We start from the raw sequence: 17,592 nt of genomic DNA on the forward strand, positions 1-17,592 counted from the left end.
GAACTTGTGGAATACGTGAACAAGAACCCATCAGTCCGAATCGGCTGACATACGTGGCCAGACTCCTAAAATCATCTGTCCCCAGCACAGACACTATGTAGTGATGACTATCACAATGATACATGGATTAATAATTCAATCTTGAGAATCACGAAGCTTTCAAGTTAAATACCCTATTGGCGAACTCCTGTAGAACAGAACCAGCTGGAGCCAGTCTTACCCCCATCATCTCACCATACTACATCATGACAATCCAATTCTCTATTTATACCTGTCCGCCGATTTCAACGGCTGCCCCCTCTCCCGACAAGACCTCGCAAGATGCGGGTCTTTGGTCTCCGTTATCCTGCACACTCATCTATACTCGGAACACTGCAGTACTCGTCGACTGCCCGCCCACCATTGCTGCAACACATGAGCTTGCCTCATGGGTCACGTCTATCTTGCCCGCAGGCTGCATCTTGAAGTACTTTATCGCCTCTCATGCCCATGGAGATCATTTCTTTGGGTTCCCTGTCCTTGAGAAAACGTTCCCTGATATCAAGGCCATTTCAACCAAGAGCGTCGCAGAGGGTGTGGAAGAACAATATACTCCTGCTCTGTACAACGGCCTGTGGACCTCCCACTTCCCATCGAATGAATCTGGAGGCGGGCTGCCGGAACTACACGCCAAGTTCACTGTCCTCCCTCCTTCCAACGAACTGAATCTTGATGGCCACCTTATCAAGCTTCATGATGTCCCACACGGAGATACCCATGCCAACTCATTTGTCTATGTGCCTGAGCTAGGACTGGTGGTTGCAGGCGATATCGTCTACAACGGCGACTGCCACCAGTGGCTCGGCGAAGCTGCCAGCCCAAGCAAGCGAAACCAGTGGGTTGAATCACTGTCGCAGATTGCTGCTTTAAAGCCGAAGGTTATTGTCCCTGGGCATACCTTTAAACCCATGTCAGAGCCTGACGAAAATCGAGCTCTGGCCATGTTGGAGGGTACCAAGACATATATCGAAGCCTTTGCGGAGGAGCTTGGGGTGGCTGAGAGTGAGAATGGGCTGTTCCAGTCCATGAGGGCTCAGTACCCCCGATGGAATCTGTGGATTCTGAGTGGCAGCTGTCATTCTGCATTTGCTAAGAAATCTATGTAGTTGATCGCTAGTTATATGACAAATTGAAATAGGAATTGAGCCTCTCAGTTATTAGTTATACAAAGTATTGAAAATCACGCGTGTTTTTCATGTATCGGCCATTGTCACTACATATAGAACGACCAGTCATAAATTGAGTACATAGATGCCAAAAACTCACCTAAGGCCTGTAGCGTGTACATCTCGATTAAGAATCTTCTAACCCCTAGCAATACGTCATTGATAACAACTTAGCTGGCAATGTCTAAACTTGATTTTGTACCCTTGGTGTAGAGTCAAGCCGAAATTTCTACCAGCCAACTCATAAATACCATTGAACAACGATCCGACTATTATATTGATAACTTTCGTGGCTCAAAGAATCAACAACCAAGTAAGAATAGAGGGTGTTTGTATCAATAATTCTTGGAAGTCTGATCTATATAGTTAACGATCTAATAACTACAATATCACACTTCTATTTCTTTGCAGCCAGGTAGGTCTTGACAAACTCGTCCAGGTCCTCCTGAGACAGACCTAGCTTTTCATTCCACAGTCCCTTGGTGGGAGAGTAATGTGCCAGCCCACTAAACCCATATATGGAGCCGGCAAGCATGCCTAGCGTGCCCATTAAGTTTCCCTTCTTCACTTCAGTGGCGCCATCCTCCCACAGGCCCTTGACAGTTCCAGCCGATTTCTCAAACTTCTGGCCGGTGGCCTTCTCAAGTGCCGTGACAACCTGGTTTTGCGTCACAGTGAAGCTATTGACGTACACATACTGGTTCTTGGTGATTTCCGCATGTTTCAAGCTCTTGGCAATAGCCCTGCCGACCTGGTCATAGCTTGTAGCTTCGTAGAGGATATCGCCGCCGTCGAAAATAGTGGCAGTGTGCGCAGTTGCATCCACGCCTCCGTAGCCAGGGATGCTCAGTCCCCAGTCAAAAATTGAGCCGGAGATGATTGCCGTCCAGGAGATTTTGTCTTGCTTAGTCTTGAGGTAGTCGAGAGTGCTGATTTTGTCCTTGAGGAAGGGGACGTAGTCGGACGCAGAAGGGTCCGAGGTATCAATGCCATATTCAGACGGGAAGAAAACTTTGACACCGGCTTTAATGGCGGTGTCGACCATCAGCTTCTGGCTAGCCAGAACATCGCCAGGGACAATACTGGAAACAGTACTGATGATGGCGTCCTGGCCCTTGAAGATGCCGAGCAATGACGCCTCGGTGTAGTCTGTCTTGGCATGCTTAACACCGGCGGGAAGAGTAGGCTGAGAGGTGTTCCGAGTCAAGCCAGTAACAGTAAAGTTTTCATCGAGCAGGGCTTTGATCGTGGACTTGGCGACATTTCCACTGGCGCCGATGACGAGGACGTTCTTGATGGAGGAAGATGACATATTGAAGAAGGGAGTCTGTAAGAAAGGTTGAAACTGGGGGAGTTGAAAGCTTGGATGTAAGTTCAGTCAGGAGGAAGTCTTGTGGTTTGGAGACGAGAATGATGACGGATGTCAGCCGTGCCTTGAGGCTTTATACAACTCAATCCACTACTTAAACACTGTATATTTCCAGAATGACACAATGGAATTCATTGATTCAATTTATAAGCGCAAAGCCACATTACCAACGGGTGCCTCGATTTGGATAACTTTGAATACGCTTCCTGGTCCAAGCAGGTGTTTTGTTTTCCCGCCTCATATGGACTCGTTTTTCAACGCAGGTGTCTTACAAACTAGTCGGCGTCGTATAGCTAGTAACTCTACCTATACACATACGCAAGCAAGTATCAAAATCGGGTCGTTAGTTAAGCTTAGACAAACAAGGCCATGACTAATCCGAATCCGTATGTCGTATAGGGTTGTGGGTTGTGTGTGAGCCTCGGTGCCTGCTAGCTCTAGTTACACGGCATGTGGAGTGCTAATGGCACTGTCTCCACTTTTTGCCCGTTCTTTCTTCATCGCTCTCATACAGCTTGCACTAATGACAAATCTATCCGCCTTTTGTCTCGATTGACTCGGTATTTGTTGGTGCATCTTGTATAATTAATTTCAGAAGCCTGTAAACGAAAAGGGCGTGTTGTATTGCTGAATTATCTATTTGAGGTCGAGTTCGTGCATGCAATTGGATGGCTGTATGAATGGACTACATCATGTATATATTTTCGGGTAAATACTGAACCTGTCGAAGTATATTCTGCCCGAAAGGGTAGTGTTGCGAGGCACCTAGGGTTACCTGGCCTGGAAGGCCCAAGCACGTGACTGGCATAGGGCACAGGAGCTGCACCCCGAGCCCACAATGTCACCCAATGTGCGGCATACACCAGAGGTAGTTTGTACCCCCATAAAAGGTACAAGCTGCCATCAAGGATATGATGTACTTTTTTTTGATACTCTTTGATGTTTATGGTTTTTCTAAATAGATTGAATTTACTGTTGAATAGATCAATTCTACAGGTAGCCGCCCCAGTATGTGGGGCGCTATCGGAACAGCTATATCCCCATGAGGCGTAGGTGCACATATAGGGATAGGTGTCAAAGCGTGTAAACTATCACTGCGCCAAAAAGACAAACGGTCACTTGGACTTGCTTACTTAGTGTGGCTTCTATCTTCCATTATGTACACTGGGCTCTCATGGCCACTGTGATGTACGCTAACTGAGTAACTTTGTGTCTTTGTAACTAGTGATCCCGACAGCGATAGTTTGACAATAGGTGAATTGGAGATCAGAGCAACCCTATATAGAACCTAACCCTCAATATACTATGCGACTATCTGCCATTTGAAAATACTTATATCGTGTCATCATCACCATAGAACCACTATCTCCCTATAGCTTGCTTTCTCTTATACTCTGATAGCTGAATCTCTGCATTCATCCATCACGATAGATGGAACGAGGCTGGAAAAGGAGAAGAATAGACCGAACCAACTGCCACCTTAGTCATTATCCTTCGCCTGGCACCGTATGACGTATATGCCGTATTTTCCCATGAAAGTAGGACAGCAGTTAACCCACAGATACCCATACGTATAACTAGTAGAAAAATACTGTTTAATACTAGTTGAGTCGAAGTTTCAACAGATTGCAGTCTTCAATACGTGTGAACACCAATAACTACATGCTTATTTTCTACTGTCTACTGTCACGTGCTTACTTTTATGTGAGAAAAAGCCCGCTTTTATTAACCATTACCCTTCCTCGAGCTGGCTTCTATGTACTTGTTGATTATCTGCCATGTATCTTGGTCATCATAGGCGTAGTCGTAGTTATAGCCGTAGTCTTGGTCATGATCATGCTGAGGCTATTGAGTAGCTTATAAGATACACAGAAGAGCAGCTCTCAATAAAAACCCAATATTAAAACCCGAAAGAAATCGCAAAAAAACCTCGCCAGACCCAAGCCCAAGTTCAGACGAACTATGGGAAGGGGGGGGGGGGGGGGGGGGGGCGGTGTTTGTGGCTAGCTAACGAATGTAGATCGACGCGCTCAGTAAGGCGCATAGAGAAGAAGGCGGCTGGTTTCCTCGGCGCTGGGGAAGAGAGGCATACTGGCCAGAAGGTCACCGTAGTCCTGGATGTCAGGGTCCTGGTTGCGGACAGGAACATAAGGCTTAGTGTACTGGGCCTTGAGCTTTTTGGCAAATTCGCAAATGGAAGTCTTGCCTTTGCCAATCTTCTTGGCCAGACGCTGTCTCTTGGAGCAGCCGACAGAGGCATCTCCGATTATACCTTGCTGGCCTTCAGAAACAGAGGAGGGCTCGCCCTTAGCGAAAGCAACATTTTGACAAGGGGTAGAGCCATCGGAAATCTTGTCCGTGTCAACTAAGCCGCCATCAGTGATACCAGAAACATAAATTTTCTGGGTCGTGAGAATAGCAGGGCCAGATGTGGGGCCGGGGCCGGGGGCCGGGCCGGGAGTATCCATGTTGGTGTGGTCCAGGCAACAGTGGAGGCTACTAGGACCAAAAACCATTGAGCCGGGATAGAAGGATTCGATGGGACACTGGTGAAGCTGAGCTTCAGCGGGAGTAGAAGAATGAACAGGATACCGCATGATTTCTTGGTGGCAGTTGGAGTGAGTGGGGCAGGGGCACCAGATTGAAATGTAGTTCCGGCCACTGAACACGGCCTGGTAAATCTCACTCAGTCTAATCTGGGCATTGAAGTGGCCTGTGGCTTGCTCAGCATGGCTGAGAAAGCCCCGGTTCTTGAGGTCAAGGAATTGACCATAAGTCATGAGGTTGGCCATCTTCCGATAAGATGAGGAGGGATATGAACAAGCAACATGAGAGTTGTTGGCAAAAGGGGTGCCCAAGCCAGAGGCGTCACCAGCCTGGTCATAGGCATTGGTGGGAAGATGAGAATAGTTGCCCATGATGAAAGTTTCTTCAAAGACAGGAGAAGAAAGCCATAAGTCAAGTGATTATCCTTGTAGATAGAAAAAAGTAATAAGTAATAGGTAATAAGGAGGAGGTATCAAGTATTAAGAAGTAGGTAGTGGGTAGTCCACAATGGTTAGCTAGTAGCAAGTAAGCGATAGCTGAAGTCAGTAAGGAATGCGGTTTGAAGAGTAAAGTTTGAGTGGGAGCAAGACGGGGGAAGATAGGTTTATTATACTACAGTTACGGAACTAGATGGCCACTGAAAAGCATTTAATCGCAATGGCGGCAAAGGCTTCGATAGTGTGGTGACGATTAACAAGTAAGCAGCCCCAACAACATCCGTCTGTAGTCACCTGAGTCCCGCAACTTTTAACTTAGGCAGAAGCCCAAACCGGCAATGACATTAGAACTTCGGGATCGTATTGAAGAGATACTAGAACCATTTTTCAAGTCCCACTATCATGTTATTGGTTCTATGCCGTTGCAAGCCGAGGTAAAGAGTAGTAGCGCCGATGGTCCAAGTTCACCTTTTCCGAGTGCGGCGAGATAGTCATGGCGACGCAGACTTCTTTGCCTATCTCTCTCAATATAACCACCGCAAGCGCCGCTAACGCAATTTTAATCCCATGCCATGGTGGTAACTTCGTGACACATTTGGCGCCACTCCAAGTTCAAACTGCCACGTACCCTGAGCTTAAAATTCTCTTGTCACCATCGGATCACTTTTGAAAACTCCCTCCTGTTCCGGCCAGCCAGCTTATAGCTTCATACCGAAGATTTACGGGCTTGTTGTTATTTCGGCTAGTCTCTAACGCGTGTCTGATGGCTAGCAATACTCTCCATAAACTGTCAGCTCCACGGCATAATTGGAGGCATGTGGGCTGATCAACAAGCCAAAAGACACCACAAACATCGTGCACTTTCGGACGGGCGTGACTTGTAGGTTCGTTTTCCTCACATTCTGACTGAAAGTTCTTCGTTACTATTCTGAACATTGAAATTTGTAGTTTTGTTCTCAGGCGGCATGTAGTCGTTCGATTGTTGCACAAAGTTTTGGTTGACTCGAGCTTGATGTCTTGGCAGATAAACGCGGGAAGGATTTAACGCTTTAAAGTATGAGACATGTTCCTAATTTTCAGGGTGTTCATATGCTTGTAAATGTGCAACGCACTTGGCATAAGTATTATGCATGTATCCCATATGTACATATCCATGCGTCGGCCTCTACCTATACTCAAACCGGCTCAACTGCACTCTAGTCTACCTGCGTCTGACACTCGCGAGGAAAAAAATTCACAAAGCTCGACGTCTGTATGCGAACACTGTAAATCGGTGTTAGCTCAAAAGTTTCAAGTCATGGACTCCATGGGTCTCGGTTGGAGGGTCAAACCGAAGATGATGATGTGGGAAATGTCATAGTATATCTTGCCCGAAAGGGTAATTGCCCCAATATGTGGGGCGCTTCCGGAACAACTATACTCCCATGTGGCGCAATGCTCCACATGCGAACAGGTAAATCGGAGATCAGAGCAACGCTATGTATAACTTAACCCTCAATACACTATGCGCATATTACTCAATGACATACGGCTCGATGATATCAACGGCAGAAAAGAAAGGCTTCCTAGGCAAAAAGGTGGAGCATAGAATCGCAGAACACAAGAGTTGGCGGGATTGCGGATGTTGAGTTACACAACAATGAAACTACTTAACCCCTGGGCTCTATTGTGCATGCGCAATTGCGGGGCCACAATTGTGCTGTGGGGTATTTCCTTACTAAGTGGGACCCCAGCTAACGACAAGCTATAGAGTTATGCGTAGCACACAAGGACTCCGTACCAAGCTCCCACTCCGTCTGTGTCTGCCGGCCTTTTATCTCCGACTACCCAGTCTCCCCGAGCCGAAACAGTCCAATGCACCAATTAGCCGGTATCCGCGCGCCTCCGACCTCGCGCGCCGTGCTCGCGCGCAAGTGCCAATCTGCCAGCCTGGGGCCACGCTCCCGCGCCCAGTCCTCCTTCTCCTCTTCCCCGCCACCAAGACCGACCGACCCATACTCACCATCCACCGCCTCGACCCCGACACCAAATAACACTGCGCCGCCATCCAACTACCCACCCGCGGCACGTAAGCCGTTCTGGACGCGCCGCCAGCCGCCGCCCTTTTCGGCGCGCAACCCCCACGAGACACACGCATCCATCTTCACGCAGCTGTTCCCCACCCGTGACTCGTACCGCCCGCAACCGCCACCGCCGCGCATCACAGTCAGTGACTACGAGTTGGAAGAGGCGGCAAGGCGCAAGGCTATTGACGATGCCGAGGCTGCGACCTGGGAGATACCACCGTCTGAGCGACCGAGCGTTGGGGGCGCCGGCGGACCAGCAGGGAAGAGAAGCGATGAGACATGGAAGGAGTTGCGTGAGCGGTTTCCGGCGTTGGGAAACCGAAGCCCGTCGTTTCGGACCAAATACTGGAATCTTCAACAGGAGCATTTGGCTATGCTGATTATCAAAAATACATTGACGGGCTTGTCGCCGTCCGACTTCAACCGCATTGTGCCACCGGGCATGCATCTACCCAGCTCGTTCTGGTCCATACTCAAAGGTCTGTTATTTGTTTCTGCCTTCTTCATCTCCCACTAACACATACGCTCTCCCATGCCTAGTTGTTGCCAAGCGAAACCCACGAACCCTTGAGCCAACTGGAACGTACTATCTACTCTTCCCGACCGAAACCAACGCCATTGTCTACCGTGAGGAGCTCTACCGCCTACATCGGCTCTACTCGCGCCGGCCCTTCAACTCAAGCGGCTTCAAGCCCGACTCACAAACCACCAAGTTCACCGTTGCCGCACCCAACGCCTCCAAGATAAGCATGGAGATTGTCGTCGGCCCACAAGACATTCTGCACCGCTTCCGCCCGGGCTACAAAGCCAACCTCTTTCGCCGCAAAGAATATGGCATTGATCCCTCGGGCGGCGTCGGCGGTGCAGGCGTTGACACTCTCGTGCAACTGACTCTCCACGGAGACCAGATGACCCTCGGCCGCTTGTACATGCTGCTCAATGAAGACGGCCGCGAGCGTGGCGCGCTCTGGGGTCTGACGCGCCAATGGTGCCGCAATGGCGTTGCCTTTAGCCTTGAAGACGCCAACCTTCAGGGCCGCTCACGCACGCCTGGCTCCGCAGCGCTCCCGACTCACGCACCTGCGGGAATGCCCTCTCTGTACCCTGGAATCAACGAGGGCGATGCCATGCTCCAAGGGCGCTCCTCTAACAACAACAGCGGCAGTAGCAGCAGCGCAGACCCCGAAGAAGCCGAAGAAGACGACGACTACGCAACAGGTCCGGGTAGAAATGCGCCACATGAGCTTGCCGCGACGGAAAACCCCCTGTACGTCGGTTCATCACAATTTCTACTTCTCTTCACATCGCACATTGAAGCACAGCGGTTCGTGCGTGCTTGGCACAGGCGCACTGTACTCTTCCAGAACTCGAGCGCCCGCACGACTGAGTTCCGCGCACGCATCATCACAGATATCTGGCTAGATGAGCCGACAGATGCCGATGTGGTGCCCGTAGCAGCTGCAGCGGCGGCTGCGGCGGCGGCTGCGCGGAGACCTAGGGGTAGAGACAGTGTGGGACAACCCAGACCGGTAAATGATCAGGATGGCACGCGGCGCAAGGGGATTTACTCGCACTACTATAAGCGCCGAATGATGATATAGGGCATGAGAACAAGGGTAAAAAAGACATTAGAGCAAAAAGCCGACGGCCCAGGTCACAAAATACGCCCAACAACCACAGCAAAGGCGACACGGTGACACGGCACATGTACAACACTAGAAGAGAATGCAATACAGCTACAGCTACATACAAGCAGAAGAAGAAGAATAAAAAAGGTCACTGCATTACAAAAACAATCGGTGCTGTATATTAAATAGAAGCCAGCCAAGAACCAGCAAACCCCAGACCAGACCAAACGAGGCACGACAAGCATCGAGCAAATCAAGATAATAAAGCAAATACAGACGAGAAGCGAAACAAACTCACGCACGAGCTAGACAGGGAAAAGATATCAACACCGTAGAAACAAGAACAGAAAAAGGGAAGGAGGAAAAAAAATACAGGCTTTGTCACGTCTCGGCAAAATCTTCTCGGCTTCGGGTCTCCATTCTTGCAGCATGACGTCATCCCTTCTTCCCTTGAGCTGTTCTTCTGTTGTCGATAGGACTCGAATTCGTAATCATCGTCGCTGCGGCGTAGTTTGTATGCGTGCGCGGGCAAAAAAAAAGAAAAGAAAGAGAAAAGAAAAAGGAAGGTGAAGTTTCGTGAGGGGGTAAATATGGCTCAGAGTCGGGTCGGGAGGCGACTGGGACTAGCAGTCTCGACAGGACGGGGTTAGGCCCCTAGAGAGAACAGACAAGGAGAGGCATGCGGCAGAGGGAAACGAGCCAGAGGCGAAAAAAAATAAAGTAAGAAAAAGAAACAAGACTCTTAGCAGCAGCCACTATTCTTGGCATTCGACTCGCCAACATTGACACCACCTGATGTCTCCTTTTCGTTCTTGGAGCTGTCCACCAAGCGCTTCTTGATATCGGCAGCCAGACTATAGAAAGCATTATCAATGTTTATGTTGCTCTTTGCTGAAACCTCGAGGAAAGGGATTCCCAGCTCATCGGCCAGAGCCTGTCCACGTTCCGTCGATACAACACGCTTCTCTTCCCAGTCGCACTTGTTGCCGATAAGAATCTTGTTAACGCCTTCGGTAGCGTGCTGCTCGACGTTGTTGAACCAGGTGCGGATATCTAGAATGAGCGGTTAGCCAGTGGTGAGCAAAAAGCGGCCCACGGGTCAAAGAACTAGCGGGCAAGAGCACATACTGTTGAAAGACCGTTCGTCTGTGACATCATAGATCAAAAGAATGCCCATGGCGCCACGGTAGTAGGCCGTGGTGATGGTGCGGAAGCGCTCCTGGCCCGCAGTGTCCCAGATCTGCAGCTTCACACGTTTTCCATCGAGCTCGATTGTCCGAATCTTGAAGTCGATGCCGATAGTGGTAATGAAGGAAGGCGTGAAAGAGTCTTCACTGAACCGCAATAGACAGCACGATTTGCCTACGCCTGAGTCACCAATAAGCAAAAGCTTGATCTATGCATGAGACATGAGGGAGAGAGTTGTTAGCAGATAGTCCTCCATGTGCGGGGTTGGTAGCCAGAGGCAAGAGTCGTAGAGCTGAGGACGAGGGCGTTGCCCTGTAACACAGCGTATTGTACTCGAGACACAGATACAGGTCTAGGCGTCTTCGCAGAAAACATCTCTATGACCCCATCATGACGCGCATCTCAGTAAAGAGGGGGCACAAGGACAAGGCTGACTGCAGGTAGCGAGGGACAAGGCTAGGTTTGACTTGGCTTACGAGGAAATCGTAGTTGCGGTTACTAGCCATGATGGCAAATATATGCGCCCAACCAAGGGTGCAGAAAGAAAAGTCGGCGGTATGGGGGTTCCAATATGGGCCGGTCACTACAGGAAAGCCGGCGTCTAGAAGGGGCACGGGAGGGGGATCGGGCCGGATTGGTGGGAGGCAGAGCAGCAACCAGGAATACCGGGCAATTCGGGAAAAGCGGTGTCTTTTAGGATAGGGGTAGGCGAGACTATGTAGGCGGGTGGCGTAAGGAGAGAGAACCCGATATACAGGTGCTGATTGTTGCTGATTGTTGTTGTGATGTGGTGGTGATAATGCAGCTGTAGTTGGTGGTTGTTATCTCGGACTTTGTCTGGCGTCAAGCCTCGACGAGGGAATAGCAGCAATTAAAAGAAACGCAAATAAGATGACTTGGTATCCAAAAACCAGCACGAGTCAAGAGTCTGGTCGTAGTCAAGTTTGAAGTTGATGCGAGACTGGCTGGATAATCAGTATAGGAAGAGGGTGAAGAGCAATCACAAGTCACAAGCCAAGCAGCCATGCCTAGGGTTAGGGTCAGTACCACAAGGGAATTACGTGGTCACAGCCCAGCCAGCACCGCCTATCTAACCCTGAACGGCTAGATCAAAGTGGGGCCTGGGTTTGACATGCATGCCTTGTAGCTCTCCACTTATAACGTCCCCACCCATCTCTCCCCCATCTCCCCCCGCCATATCATCCTTTGACCAGGGCTTTTGAAGCTTCTTTTCCTCCGAGCTTTGAGCCAAGCACTTTCAAAACCAATGCGGCACGTGATGTAGTGGCTGTCTGTTTTGTGATCTGAACACTACCACCAGCCATGTCCGTGATTTCAGAGTAAGACCTGCGCTCTTTGGACCTTTGGACCTATGGGCCTATGCCTCCTCTACATCTCTTCCCCTCCGTCTCTCCGGCCGGCCCTTGCTAACTTAGTTTTCCTTCTCCAGTCGCGTCCGCCAAATCGACGCACAGCTTAATCGCATCCCGCTTTATCCCCTGCCAACTACAGGCGTGGAGTTTGGTGCCCAAGACGCTCGCGGCCAGTCATCGTCGTCCCTGCAAGAAGCGAGTGCTGCTTTCGAGTCACCACGGGTCAACGAGCTGCTCCAGATTGCCAAAGACCTCTCCTCAACCTCATCCTCGGCCCCGCAGTTGTCAGCATGGAGAATTCTGCAACTGCTTGAACAGTCTGGTCTACCGGACTCAGATGCCTCTGCCTCTTCAACAGGAGTGGCGACCACCGCGAGCCCGAAAAATTACTATGAAGCTGAGATCGAATGGCGCCTTGTAGCTAAGGCTGCTATTCAGACATTTGGTCTGATCATGGAAACTCTGCTGGAAGAAAACATTAGCTTGGAGGACGATCTATGGTACTGGAATGGACTTCTCAGCTCCTATAGATCCAGCACAATCTACACCATGCAAACCTCCCCGCTTCGGCTGTGGGCGCTCACCCAGGAAATCTACTCCGAGTCTAAGCTGCGTTTTCAGAGCATACAAGCACAGGGCCTTGACGGCACCTTGGACCAATCGCGCGCCGCCTTCAACATGGGCTGGGACCGCTTCTATACCATTGTCAAGGACACAATTCGCGAGCGTTCGCTTAATGATGTTCGTGGCAAGCTAATGACGCCGCTCGCACAGTGTCAAGCCGAAGCCCGGAGTAGACGGAAGCAGCTTAAGAAGATGCGGCAGATGACAGCCAGTGGTCTTGGTGTTCTAATGGACGAGGGCCTAATATTTGGCGAGGGTAATGCCAGTGGGCTCAGTGCAGCTGACGACCGTGCCAGTACCGAGTCTGACTCTTCTGACGACGTTATTGACTGGAAGGGTCCTGTGGAAAGAAGTGTAGCTCTGATTGACATGGTGCTAAACCATGTACTCTCGCTTGATACCAATGTGTCGGAATTTGAAGACAAGGTCTTTTCTGGTGTCCAGGAGGATCCCTGCCTACCTTCCTCTTACGACGTTCAAGAAATCAGTGATTTGGCAGCGAGGCCTGCGATGGTGGCTAAGCGGCTTGTCAATATCCTGCGTCACGGGCTCCCCAAACACAAAAGTCTTACACAGACGTTAGTGCGCCAAAACGGCAAACCTGGTCTCTTGGTCCGTTACTGGCTACCTGCCAGCATCGCCATTCTGTCCTCTGGCGCCATTCTACGCGTACTGACAAACCGTAAGGCTGAGCTTATCGAATGGGTACAGGATCTGGGCCATACAATCAAGGACTTTTATTTCAACTGGGTAGTTGAGCCCATCACCAAGCTAGTGCGCACGATTCGCCATGATGAAAAGAGCGAGTTTGCCATTATGAGTCGTGACAGCCTTAAGGCGGATCTAGAGAGCTTGGAGCGCATGGTGGTTGACTTTGCCAAAGACCGGCCGCAGTTTGTCACCCAGACAGAGAACCAGGAGGCCATTGTATCGGGACTCAGCGCCGCACAAATTGCAGACATCCAGGCCAAAGTCAGCGAGGGCGACGTGACGCCAGTGCTGCGGGCATATGAGCAAAACATCCGCCACCCATTCAGCGGCACGATTCGCGGCGATCTGGTGCGGGCGCTGTTGATTCAAATCCAGCAGACCAAGGTCGATCTCAAGGTGACCATTAGCGGTATCGACTCATTGCTGAAAAGCCAAGAGCTTCTCTTTGGTTTCCTCGGGTTGACGCCTGGAGTTCTCGTGACGGCTGCTATCACGCGGTACCTGGGCTCCATGTTTTCCAGTGGCGGACGCACAAAGCAGACGGGCAACTCGCGCAAGGCCGTCATGGTTCTACGCAACATTGACCGCATCCTCAGCGAAGCGCAGTCTATGAGCAGCAGCGGCAATGGCAGTACCAACAACGACAGAGGCAGCAGCAGTGGCAACAGCAACGGAGACAGCGATATCCTGTCGTACAAGGAACATGGACTGCTACTGTGTGAGATTCACGTGCTGCGAACTCTAGTACAGCGGTCGGGACTACTGCCATACGGCGAAATCACAGAGAGCTTTTTGCAAGATCTTGACTCGCTGACAAGCGGCAAGATGGCAGCGCAAAAAGCAGCGTTGGAGCGCATCCGGTGGACGTACGGGCGGTGGTTGAGAGCGTGAGAGATAACATGGCACAGTAGAGAGGCGGTGTGGGTAGTTTGTAGGGTTAGTTTAGGGTCATATATGTATATACGTACATGCAGAGGATGAAATATACTTCATGCAAGTCAATGCATGGACTGGCATTGCGACAACAACGACCGCGCATTAGTGATGCCTGACGAAGCCAACAACGGAGTAAATAAACAAAGCACAGGGGGGACAGCAGCGCATGCAGTTGGAACGACAGGCCACAATGCGTTGGCACAGACCAGCAGGAACATGAGCAACATGTGATGGCACGACAAAGACATCAAGAAAGACGGACAGAGAGTCCTCACGCTGGCGGGGAATTACTAAGAACAAAAGGACGGCTGGCTGTTCCTGATCGGCCATGAACCGATCGGATCGTCGACCACCCGAAGAATGTGGGTATCGTACGGTGGCTCCAAGTTCCAAGTGGGTTAGTTGTCAGGCAGACCAGACCAGACATTGACGGAACACGAATGCGAGACGCGCCACAGATCCTGGCAGGCAGGTGTGGCGGCTGCGGGCGAAGCGCCACAGCGTGGCCAGTGGAGGCCTAGCTGGCCCATCCCGAATACGCCTGGGTATAGCAGGCGGCAGCCAATGGGGGCAGCGCAGGTGGGTCTCGGAAGCCGGATGGTGAGTTGTTGGGACGGGGCCAAAGTGGGACGATTTCTGGCAGATGGTTGTATGTTTTATTGGCCAGCGCTGAAAGGCCCTGGGGAACCCCTGGCACAGGGGTCCTGGGCTGCCATTGGGCCCCTATAACGGAGATGCCCCAGGGCTGGTATTATGCTGTGGATTGATTGTGTGGTAACTTTGCGCAGCCTAGGCCTGTCACTGATACTTGACCCCTGTCTCTCCGCAGTGGTGCCAGCGGCCAGGCAATGAGCCGATGGGCGTAGCAGTGACTTGTGTCCTTGGCCTTGGCTGGCAATTTGGATTGGCACATGTTTTTTTTTGATACTTAACTATTTTCGTTCCTCCTTTTTTTCTCTTCCTTTTCCTCGACTCTGCTACGACTTAACCACCACGCATTCGTCCTTCTCTTCTTCCTCTTTTTCTTTTTTCTTTTTCTTCTTTGATTAATTCTTGTTTCTGGTCTGCTTCGTCATCTACCGCCCGCCATGTCGCTTCTTGCGTACGTCTCGCTGTCTCGTTTTCCTCCCGCTCCGGGGCTCCCCCGTCTCACTGCTAACATTAAGATGCCTGCAGCAACGCGACTTCGTTCGCGTTAAACCAGACGCAGAACTATCTCACCATCGTCGACGAGGTCGCCAAGTACAATGTGCAGCTCAACTACCTCGAGCGCCTCTGGGCCGTATGTAGCCTCCGCTGCGCTGTCTCTGTCGCTTCTTTGCTAACGCTGTGCTCTTCGTCTCTAGGCCTGGTACCTCTGGATCGGCAACGACACTCTGGCCACTGGCATCATGAGCTTCATCATGCACGAGGTCTTCTACTTTGGCCGCAGTCTGCCGTGGATTCTCATTGGCTCGATTCGCTACTTTGACAAGTACAAGCTACAGCCGGTACGGCCTCCCCGAAAGATAAACCTTTTTCTTCAAGCCCCCTTGATCGAGACACATCTTAGTGTTTGCTAACCACTTCTTACAGACCAAGATTCCTACCTGGAGAGAACAGTTCAACTGCGCCGCCCTTGTCCTTGCCTCTCACTTCACTGTCGAGCTGCCCCAGATCTGGTTCTTCCACCCCATCGCCACCATGTGCGGCATGGAGTACGGCGTGCCCTTCCCGCCGTGGTGGAAGATTGCCTACCAGGTTAGCATCTTCTTTGTCATGGAGGACTTCTGGCACTACGTCACCCACCGCATTCTTCACTACGGTCCCCTCTACAAGGCTATCCACAAGCTGCACCACTTCTACTCGGCTCCCTTTGGCCTGGCCGCCGAGTACGCCTCGCCCATTGAAGTCATGATTCTCGGCATCGGCACCGTCGGCTCGCCCGCCCTGTGGGTGTACTTCACCAAGGACCTGCACCTGTTCACCATGTACATCTGGATCATTGGCCGTCTGCTCCAGGCCGTCGACGCTCACTCTGGCTACGACTTCCCCTGGTCTCTGCACCACTTCCTCCCCTTCTGGGCCGGTGCCGAGCACCACGATGTGCACCACGAAAAGTTCATTGGCAACTACGCCTCGTCCTTCCGCTGGTGGGACAAGCTTCTCGACACTGAGGCTTCGGCCGAGGCGCGTACTGCTCGCCGCGAAAAGAAGCTGGCCAAGATCAAGAAGGCCCAGTAAAGAAACCAACGAGGCCACGCGCTCTTGTTTGTCCCGTCTTCTTTTCTTTTTACTTTTCGATATGAGTGATGTCTTATGCTTGTACATACACCTGGGAATCACCCACCGCCTCTATGTACAGCGCGCCCATCTCTCTCTTTTCCCTCTCCCGAGGCTTCGTTTCTTTTCCCTTGTTTCAAATACTGCTACACATCATGGCGTCATGAGTCGGGCTTGTATGAAGTGTGTTTGTTATCATTGGAAGCGGGAGTTTCACGTGATTTCATATATTTATATCCCCCTTTAAACATTTGTCTTTATTTAGATCTTGGACACGAGGACTACGTCATCCACAGAACGTAGTTGTAATAATAAACTTGCTTTTTGCTTTTTGCTTTTATCTATTTTTTTTAACCGGCTTCCCTATTGATTCCCTAATGCTATTACTCATGTTGCTCCAGCTCCTACACTGTCTTCTTCGTCTTGGGCATACAGCACTCTGGTCCCGCGCTCTGAACCGCCCGCCCCGCCACATCCCGCAGCTCACAGGCGCCGCCTCCGTCTCCCGCTGCCTGCGTCTGTCCGGGCACTTCGCCAAACGCCTGCGCCAGCTCGTCGCAAACACCTGCCAACTGTTTGTCTTTGTCTGTGAGTCCGCGCGGCACATGCGTCGTCCAGCGAATGAAGACGGTGTTGTAGACCTGTGAAGATAGAGCAGTTAGCAGGGATATATACATATATGTACAGTTATCACAGGCTTACATTGGACCACTCTGGGTGGTGGTTATGCTGCTTGCACTGTAGCGAGACAGCAGTCATAAAGTCCTGCACGCATCAAAAGTGTTAGTTATTGTCCTTTTTATTTTACCATTTGTCAGCCTGTCTATACATACCCACGTCTTGGCAAATGTCTTGAACTTGAACGTCCGCTCGAGTCCCGCGCCGTCGCCGCTCAGCGCCCACTTGCCCTGGCCACCGCTGCTCTCAGAAAGCAGCTTTTGCACATCTGCGCGCAGGGCCGATGCGTCCTGGCCTTCTGCAAATACCGGAAAAGCCTGTGCTGAGGCCGCAGACGGACAGGAAGAAGATGCGGACGCCATGTTGTACGGGCGGCAGGATACAAAGCTAGTGGACGGGAGGCGGCGAGGGCAAGAGCGCGCAAAGACGGAGAAAAATTGGATAGCCATGTAGATGTATGGCTGTGCGATTGTGCAACCAACCCCGTCGATATATCACAGCAGATACAGAAACCAAGCGAGTTTCCCAGTAGCAAGTCTCTGTGCCGGCTGGTTGGTTTATTATAAGA

General features: G+C 51.0%; 8 protein-coding genes across 8 annotated transcripts; 4 read left to right on the plus strand and 4 right to left on the minus strand.

The window, feature by feature from the left end:
* Positions 1 to 245: 245 nt before the first annotated feature.
* Positions 246 to 1,145, plus strand: BROUX77_006639 (uncharacterized protein; the record flags this gene model as incomplete). The annotated part of the gene is made up of 1 exon (XM_073751646.1): positions 246 to 1,145. The coding sequence occupies one exon, from the start codon at positions 246 to 248 to the stop codon at positions 1,143 to 1,145; it is 900 nt and encodes a 299-aa protein (XP_073602786.1).
* A 457-nt stretch (positions 1,146 to 1,602) lies between these two features.
* Positions 1,603 to 2,517, minus strand: BROUX77_006640 (uncharacterized protein; the record flags this gene model as incomplete). The annotated part of the gene is made up of 1 exon (XM_073751647.1): positions 1,603 to 2,517. One exon carries the CDS (start codon positions 2,515 to 2,517, stop codon positions 1,603 to 1,605), a length of 915 nt encoding a protein of 304 aa, XP_073602787.1.
* Positions 2,518 to 4,604: 2,087 nt separating this feature from the next.
* Positions 4,605 to 5,492, minus strand: BROUX77_006641 (uncharacterized protein; the record flags this gene model as incomplete). The annotated part of the gene is made up of 1 exon (XM_073751648.1): positions 4,605 to 5,492. The coding sequence occupies one exon, from the start codon at positions 5,490 to 5,492 to the stop codon at positions 4,605 to 4,607; it is 888 nt and encodes a 295-aa protein (XP_073602788.1).
* Positions 5,493 to 7,412: 1,920 nt separating this feature from the next.
* Positions 7,413 to 9,225, plus strand: BROUX77_006642 (uncharacterized protein; the record flags this gene model as incomplete). Its single annotated transcript, XM_073751649.1, has 2 exons — positions 7,413 to 8,103; positions 8,165 to 9,225. The coding sequence occupies 2 exons, from the start codon at positions 7,413 to 7,415 to the stop codon at positions 9,223 to 9,225; spliced, it is 1,752 nt and encodes a 583-aa protein (XP_073602789.1).
* Positions 9,226 to 9,994: 769 nt separating this feature from the next.
* On the minus strand, positions 9,995 to 10,946 carry BROUX77_006643 (uncharacterized protein; the record flags this gene model as incomplete). Its single annotated transcript, XM_073751650.1, has 3 exons — positions 9,995 to 10,305; positions 10,381 to 10,648; positions 10,917 to 10,946. The coding sequence occupies 3 exons, from the start codon at positions 10,944 to 10,946 to the stop codon at positions 9,995 to 9,997; spliced, it is 609 nt and encodes a 202-aa protein (XP_073602790.1).
* An 817-nt stretch (positions 10,947 to 11,763) lies between these two features.
* BROUX77_006644 (uncharacterized protein) lies at positions 11,764 to 14,039 on the plus strand (the record flags this gene model as incomplete). Its single annotated transcript, XM_073751651.1, has 2 exons — positions 11,764 to 11,780; positions 11,891 to 14,039. The coding sequence occupies 2 exons, from the start codon at positions 11,764 to 11,766 to the stop codon at positions 14,037 to 14,039; spliced, it is 2,166 nt and encodes a 721-aa protein (XP_073602791.1).
* Positions 14,040 to 15,172: 1,133 nt separating this feature from the next.
* BROUX77_006645 (uncharacterized protein) lies at positions 15,173 to 16,307 on the plus strand (the record flags this gene model as incomplete). Its single annotated transcript, XM_073751652.1, has 4 exons — positions 15,173 to 15,186; positions 15,261 to 15,366; positions 15,431 to 15,574; positions 15,660 to 16,307. 4 exons carry the CDS (start codon positions 15,173 to 15,175, stop codon positions 16,305 to 16,307), a joined length of 912 nt encoding a protein of 303 aa, XP_073602792.1.
* Positions 16,308 to 16,750: 443 nt separating this feature from the next.
* On the minus strand, positions 16,751 to 17,386 carry BROUX77_006646 (uncharacterized protein; the record flags this gene model as incomplete). The annotated part of the gene is made up of 3 exons (XM_073751654.1): positions 16,751 to 16,987; positions 17,049 to 17,111; positions 17,180 to 17,386. The coding sequence occupies 3 exons, from the start codon at positions 17,384 to 17,386 to the stop codon at positions 16,751 to 16,753; spliced, it is 507 nt and encodes a 168-aa protein (XP_073602793.1).
* Positions 17,387 to 17,592: the final 206 nt, after the last annotated feature.

The sequence above is a fragment of the Berkeleyomyces rouxiae genome (assembly GCF_048999995.1).
Source record: "Berkeleyomyces rouxiae strain 22BRR77 chromosome Unknown BrBRR77_ptg000009l, whole genome shotgun sequence".
Taxonomy (NCBI): domain Eukaryota; kingdom Fungi; phylum Ascomycota; class Sordariomycetes; order Microascales; family Ceratocystidaceae; genus Berkeleyomyces; species Berkeleyomyces rouxiae.